The sequence below is a fragment of the Elephas maximus genome, chromosome 7 (assembly GCF_024166365.1).
Source record: "Elephas maximus indicus isolate mEleMax1 chromosome 7, mEleMax1 primary haplotype, whole genome shotgun sequence".
NCBI lineage: Eukaryota > Metazoa > Chordata > Mammalia > Proboscidea > Elephantidae > Elephas > Elephas maximus.
In genome coordinates, this window is record NC_064825.1 from 57,061,427 (window position 1) to 57,069,566 (window position 8,140).

Below are 8,140 nucleotides of genomic sequence, written 5' to 3' on the forward strand. Positions count from 1 at the left end.
CGGAGTCCTTTCATACAGAGAAAAGAGATATCATTTTCTTAGTGATATCTCAGTTTGGCCAAAGAGCTGTCTGCTAAATGCTTGATCAGACAGTACATGTATACGATAAAATAATAAATTGGAAAATGAAGTACTGTTTCATACTATAACATGGATGTATCTTGGAAATATTATGCTAAGTGAAAAAAGCCAGACACAAAGGCCACATATTGTATGATTTCATTAATATGAGATATGCAGAATAGGTAAATCCATACAGAGAGAAAGTAGTTGCCAGGAGGAGCTGGGAGGAAGAGGGAATGGAGAGTCACTGTTAACAGGTATAAAGTTTATTGGAATGATGAAAATAGTTCTGGAAATAGATAGCGGTGGTGGTTTCACAACTTTGTGAATATATTAAAACATCAATGACTTGGACACTTTGAAAGGGTGAATTTTGTGATATTTGAATGACACAGTGAGTGTTAATAAAAGAGTGGATTCCGTATCACAGAAAGAGGATTTACTGGATAAACTATTATGTTTTGAAATGTTCCTGCATGGTGCATCTGTGCAATGATGTACTTTGAGGACCAGAAAAGAAGCATAGCTCAAATGAAAATGTGGAAATATTTATTCTGGAACTATAATAAATGCTGTATTATTAATCAGAGTCTTAAATACCTCAGTCTGTATATGTTCTTCTCATTAGGAGAAAGGTGTAAATAATTTTGTTGCAAGAATGAATCTGTTTTGCAAATTTTGGGGGATTTTTATTATTTTATTTTCTCAATCCTTCATTCAGTAATTTTTTTTTAAATCATTAAAATATGCCTGTATACCGTGCCCATCATAAGCATACAGGTGAATTAGACATACGATCTAGGTGGGGGAAGCAGTTGCATAAAGAAAAAATGGAGACCAACGTGGTAACTGCTCTAAAAGCTTTGAGGAGGAGCAAAGAAACAAATCTGGTAAAAACATCAGAATCCCTTAGTTAAAAGACACATCTAACTAAATCCTAAAAGCTGAATAGCAGTTAGGCAGGCAAAAAGTAAAGGTATTGACATACATAATAGCAGGACGAGCATACAGGTGCATGAAGCAGCTTTTTATCTACAGAAATTCAAGAATTTTAAGGCTCCCTGAAGAGTAAATAAAACAAAATATATGGAGACAAAATATAAGATTTTAACTTTAGAGTACTAATTTTAGGTAGGAGTCCTGGTTGCACTGTGGTTAGGTGTTCAACTGCTAACCAAAAGGTCAGTGGTTCCAACCCACCAGCCACTCCTTGGGAGAAAGATGTGGCAATTTGATTACAGCCTTGGAAACCCTATGGGCCAGTTCTGCTTTGTCTTACAGGTTTGCAATGAATGAGTCAGATTGACATGAAGGCAATGATTGTAACTTTAGGCACTTTTAAAATCATGGCTGATTAAAAATATGTCAATGAATGAAAGATGAAAATATAATTTATTATTTCACATAAAACTGATGAAAGGCTGAGAAGGAAAGTAGTAATAAATAATGAAGAAGGGGGAACAAATTTGAGAATTATTTAAAAAAAAATCACTAGGGCGTGGTGACTGAGTGTGTAGAGAATGAAATTGAGACCAGTTTCCAAGCAAATGTCTAGATTTCTGGATTGGCCCTGAGAAGTTATAGTGGTATCCTTTTCTGAATAAGGGATATTTTGAGGAATAGAGAAGGAATATAAACCTTTATGTTGTCATAATTTTAAACCTAAAGAATTTGGCAAAAATAATACAAGAAAACCCCTTATAACAGTTACCTAGATTCACACATTATTTATACTTTGCCCTATTTTGCTTTATTATTCTATTATTGATAGATAAACATTCATACATATATATAATTTTTTGAGTTGTTTATGAATAAGTTAGAGACATGATGCCCCTTTACCCCTAAATATTTTAGTGTGTATTTTCTACTTCGTAAACTTCATAAACACAGCATTAAAAACAAGATTAGAAAATTCAGCTTTGATATAATACCTAATCCACAGTCCACATTCAGAGTTAGACAGTTGTTCCAATTAGGACTTTTATGGCTACATTTTGTTTTGTCCAGAATCCAATCCAGGGTCATGAAGTACATTTAATTATCATTTTTCTTGAAATTCTTGTTTATCCATAACAGTTCCTCAGCCTTTCTTCTTTCTTGATCTTTGCTTTTTTTATTTTTTAAGAACATATCCATTTATTATTTGGAACCCTGATAGTGCAGTGGTTAAGAGCTATACCTGCTAACCAAAAGTTCGGCAGTTGGAATCCACCAGCTGCTCACTGAAAATGCTATGGGGCAGTTCTACTCTGTCGGAATCATCTGGAAGCCAACTTTTTTTTTTTTTTTTAAGAATATCCATGATTTGGGTTCCCTTGACAGTTCCTCATCATGAGATTTAGGTTATTTTTGTTGATTTTTTTCTTTGTTTTATTTTGAGTATTACAGAGTAGTGTGGACTTTCTGTTCATTATATCAGGAATCATAGGCTGTTTCTGCCTTCTAATATTATTAATGTTAATTCTGAGCACTTGTTTAATGGAATGTCATCCAGTTTTCTTCACTGTAAAGTTCTATTTTTCTAGTTGTAATACATAGGCAATATGTGGGGAGATAATTTTACATTATGTAGTTAACTGCTCATCACCAAACTTTTACTGTATCCCTTCTGTATTTATTATACTTGTTGAAACTATATTATAAGGAAGTTTGTGCTTCACCTTTTATTCATGCATTGCTTTATTCATATTTGTATGGACTCATGAAACATGATTTTATTCTCTAGGTTATATTCCATTATCAGCATTATATTGCTGCTCCAGCTATCCCAAATTTGGATGAAAGGAGCCCCTTTGAACTAGATGCTGCATTTTTTTTTCACATGTCCTAATCATACTTTGACCATTTCCTTTCTTTCTCACATAGCATTCTATTACTGACTTATTTTACATTTTTCATTTCATTAAAAAAAAAGTTAGACTTCTCCTTTAGACTGCTTAGAGCCTTCAGGTCAATATCCAAGCCCAGTGCCATCGAGTCGATTCTGACTCATGGCGAGTCAGAATTAGCATTTCAACAATATTGAGATTTCCAATCCCTAAGTATACCTCTTTATTTCTTTATGTGTTGTCTAATTTCTCTCTGTGATGTTTTATAATTCTCAGAATAAAATAAATGTAAATCTTTATTATACTGGACACATGTTTTATATCCACTCAAAGTGTGTGCTGATGCATTTTATAGAAATGGCATGGGGGCAAAGTCTGACCTCTTCTAACTTCGCAAGGTGAAGGAGCCTCAAATCAACAGCCTAAGGCTGATTCCTATGAGACGGAAGTCATACATGCCTCTTTTCTCTGCCATCTTTACCAATTCTGCCATTAACTCTCCCTCCGACAGTACTCTCTACTTCTCTGCTGAGTTCGATAATTCATTGCAATGGCTGTACAGAACTCACAGACAGTACTCATGATTATGGGGTTTATCAGGGAAGTAACAGGTTACAATTCAGATTCAGGAATGCTCAGGATACAGTTCTTCCATCAAGACAGTGTCTTTTTAGCTATACCAGCAGGTAGGGCTCTCTCTGGCCTCTTGGCCTCTGCCTTGCTTGGGCAAGTGTTACAAAGCTATTTTACCTCTGCCTGCAAGTGCTCCAAGGCACCCCACTACACACATAAGCCTCGTCCAGAAAGTGCTCAGCTCTAGCTCTAGCTCCGTGGGCCAGCAAACCTAGCTCTACCACATGCCTGGAGGCACCCTATTCTTTAGCAAACCTCTTACCAAAACGCACTCAGCTTTCTCAGTCCCTGGACTGGAAGCCCACTACACCATCTCTTGCCTGTCTCTCCTGCCACTGTCTCTCTGCTAACACTTCTCACCATCTTCACTGTTACAGCTCTTTTTCTTGGATTCCTGGCTCTAGAAGCTTCTCAGCACAGGGATCCTGGGTCCAAAGGATGTCCTCTGCTTTTGGCTCTTCTTCCTTGGTGGTAGTGAAATTCTCTCCTCCTGCCTCTGGGATGGCTCATTTTAAGGTTAGCCCAATGGGAAAACTGACTAATCACTTTGTTTGGGTTTCATATACCTTATTAACATGGTCCCATACAATCATTTGGTGGTAGTTACAAAGACCATGGCAAGAAGGGCCATATTCACTAATTCATTGCACTGCAGTTTCCAAGTAGGAGAACCATGCAATGACATGTTGTAGCATTCAGAATAAAGTCAAACCAACTTTTCAATGCTTTCATGGCCATTCTTCATAGTCATATTTCTTTATCTCCCAGAATTGTACCCTACATTGAAAGAAAGAAAAAAACTGTGGAATTCCCTTAATCCAAATTTTCTAGTTTACAACTTCTCCATCATCTATCTTGGTATGGTGGTTACTTAGATCTTTGGTTACTCATTCATTATTCCTCATTCTTAAAGAATCACACTAACTGAAAAAATAAATAAATAAATAGAAACAAAAACACCTATCCTGACTACTTTCGGTTAGGAGGAGCAAAGAAACAAATCTGTGCATCAATCTCTTTCCAAATTCTACATCACATTCATGCCTCTACATTTTTTTTTCTCTCTCTCTCTTCTAGGAACTAAAGTCCATAAATCCATGAAACATAATCATTATGTTGATTTTATCACTGTATCACTAATCTTTAGCATAATATTTACAATATTTTAGGCACTTGACAATACTTGTAGAATTAATGTATAAGAAAATGGTAGAGGAAGTAGAAACAGTATTATGTGAAAGGTGGAACAACGGAGCGTTCATTACTTTGCCCTCTAACTTCTCGAATGACTCTGGAAATGTGTTTAAATGTTTAGACTTTATTGTCTCATCAGATTCATAATGGGTTTTTGAATAAGAATGCATTTAAGATCTCCTTAGTTTCATTTTTTTTTTCATGATTAAGATACCAGGAACCAAAAATTAATGGGACAAGGAGAAGATATAGCTTCATTACATCGATCTTTCTATGTATCTCACTTTCATTACCCAATTAGCATTTTGATATTGAGTGATAGCTAATATAGGCTATGATCTGAAAACCAGCTTTCATGGTGCTTTAATTTCAAGAACTTGTTAAATGGAAAACTCAAGCATTTCAAATAATGTGGAAGTTTATTTTGTTTTGAAAGATGATTATTGTTGCACAAAGAAACATGAATGTATGAATTAGCATGGATTTTAAGAACTTAACATTTTCACCACATGACTGCGAATCTGCTTGGTCTTTATACCATAGACAAGTGGATTGAGAAATAGAGGGACCAGCAAATAAATGCTGGAAAAGAGGATATGGATATAAGGCGGGATATGAGAACCAAACCTATGTGTGAAGAAGGAGAAGAAGGCCAAGAGGTAGAACTGGAGGAAGACACAGATGTGAGCAATAGAGGTGTTGAATGCTTTCAACCTCTCCTCCTTCTGGGGCAAACGGAAAACTGTGGTAAATATCTGGATGTAGGACAAGGTGATGAACGTGAGGTCAAACCCTGCTACTATGAAGGCCACAAACAAACCATAGATCTTGTTGACCTAGACATTTTCTGCAGCTAGTTTCACAATGGCCATATGTTCACAGTAGGAGTGGGAGATGACTGTTGTGTGATAAAACTTAAGCCTGCACTTTATCAGTATTCAGCATGGGGTTACAAGAATGGCAGCCCTGAGTGTAACCACAGTACCTATTTGGATGACTAGCTGGTGGGTGAAGATGGCAGCATGCCTCAGTGGATAACAGATGGCAACATAACGGTCCAGGGCCATGGCCAGCAGGATGCCTGACTCGATGCCCTGAAATGTGTGGATGAGCCACATTTGAAGCAAGCAGGAATCAAAGTAGATCTCTGGCATATGAAACCAGAAGATTCCAAGCATCTTGGGCATAATGCTGGTAGCAGGTGCAATATCTGTGATTCCTAGCATGCCTAGAAAAATGTACATGGGCTCATGGAGGCTGCGTTCTGATTTTATGATAGTCAGAAGCAAGGAGTTTTCAATCGTAGCAATGAGGTACATGGCAAAGAATGGAATCCCAATCCAGCACTGCACAGATTCTAGGCCTGGGATCCCTACTAGTGTCAACACAGAGGGCATGAAGATTGTGATATTGGAAATGGACATGGTGTCCTTGGGCCTTCTGATGCAGACAAAAGAAACTTGTCACTCAGGGCTACTGTTTCTCTTCTACTTCCTATTTTTATCCGAAAACAGCATATTTAGTCTGTCTTATTTTGGTAGAACTCTGTGAGTGTATCATCCATCTCACTCATATTATTGATGGGAAAAGGCAGATCCATAGAGTAATGTCACTGTTTCAAGGAAGACATCCACAAGTACTGTGATACAGTAAGATATAATGTGTATGGCAGGCTGACTATGTTTAGAACTAATGCAATCATCTGATTAAGAGATCAAGGTGCTGAACTCTGTTTTTTCCCTTCCAGGCCTGTTGACCAAAGACTTGAGTTGTTTATTTTGCTTGAGAACTGAATTTTAATCGTTTTGACAAATAACTCCACAGCACACATTCCAGCTACTATCTAAAAAAAAAAAAAAAGCCAAACCCTTTGCCATCCAGTCAATTCTGACTCACGGTCACCCTATAGGACAGAGTAGAACTGCCCCATAGGATTTCCAAGGAGTGGCTGGTGGATTTCAACTGCCAACCTTTTGGTTAGCAACAGAATTCTTAACCACTATGCCACCAGGGCTCCAGCTACCCTCTAGTAATCTAGTATTTCCAATTCTCTTTAACTCAGGAACTGTCGGCTTGGACCAGCAAATTCCCAGAGCCCAACAAGCTGATACCCAAGAGCATAAGATATTTATATATCTGTATCTAAACCAAACAAACAAACCCATTCCCATCAAGTTGATTCCAACTCATAGCGACTCTATAGAACAGATATATACATATATCTGTATCTATCAATATCACCTGTAGATTGTTAGGCTGAAAAGAAGCTTTAGAAAAATTAACCTAAGTTTATATTCTTTTAACCATTCTGGACAGACTTTCCCAGCTACTTTTCAAATTTTGGGGAAAGCTTTCTTTCTTTTTCTTCTAGTTCTAACAGCTAAAACTCTTAAAATTAGTTGTGTGCTTAAAATAGCAAGCATAAGCAGTTGAAATTTTATAATGCATGTCACAGAATACCTAGAAAAGAGGAACCTGTAGGAGGCAAGAGAACGAGCAGCAGAAATATACAGGGAAGAGGACTCATTCCAATAGAACTACAGGCTATAGAAAAATGGGGGAATGGTTAACTAAGCCATAAGAAAGACCTGATTCTTCGGTTTAAATTGTTCAGAGCTGTCATGAGCCTGAGTTTATCCATTCGGGCTCACTGCTTCTTAACAAAATAGAGATATTCTTGAAAGCTTGCCTGAATTGTGAGCTCAGACATAAACAACTTAGCACAAAGTGTTGATGAATGAACTTACTTAAAGATTCCAAAGAAGAACTAGACAGAAAACACAGAGGAGGAGGTTTTGGGGTACCAGAAATGATTCAGAAGAGGGCTATAGAACAAATGAAGAAAATTTAATTACTTCCCGGTTTTACTGATGAGTGATTTTTCTGAAACATTGGCTTTTTATATCTTTTTTGAATGCTCTACTCTGATCAAAATGATAAAAAATATATGTATTTAGTTTTAAGACATCCTAAAGCCATCCATTAAAGAATTTTTGTGATTCTGTGAAGAATAGAGTTAGGTTATCTCATGCTTCCCTAGACTTTTTAATAAAGCTGCTTTCAGATGATGCCAACAATCCCCAAAATCAGCTAACCACATACTGAATGTCATTAAGTATGCAGGCAATAAAGGAAGCAGCTTTGGTTTTATGTGGCTAAATTTAAGTGAAAGAATGAAGTTAGCAGGGGCTAAATTATGTGAGGAAGGCTGTGTCCACCAACATACATTTAGGATTGTCTGTCAACCAAATATTGGCATTTCCACAGATGTGCTCATCATGCCGCATTTTATGACTTCCCCACCCACAGATCACTGACTCTAATAGGACCAAACCTTTTCTTCTCCAAGTCAGTTGGAAGTAGAATGGATATCATTTGACATATTGCTGTATTATCACAGTGTCCGACACAGAAGCTAA

The 8,140-nt window shown here is 37.0% G+C and overlaps 1 protein-coding gene across 1 annotated transcript; it reads right to left on the reverse strand.

Moving 5' to 3' along the window:
* Positions 1 to 5,206: 5,206 nt before the first annotated feature.
* LOC126079216 (olfactory receptor 52A1-like) lies at positions 5,207 to 6,145 on the reverse strand. Its single transcript, XM_049890147.1, is given in 1 exon segment — positions 5,207 to 6,145. A coding segment is annotated over 1 exon segment (939 nt).
* Positions 6,146 to 8,140: the final 1,995 nt, after the last annotated feature.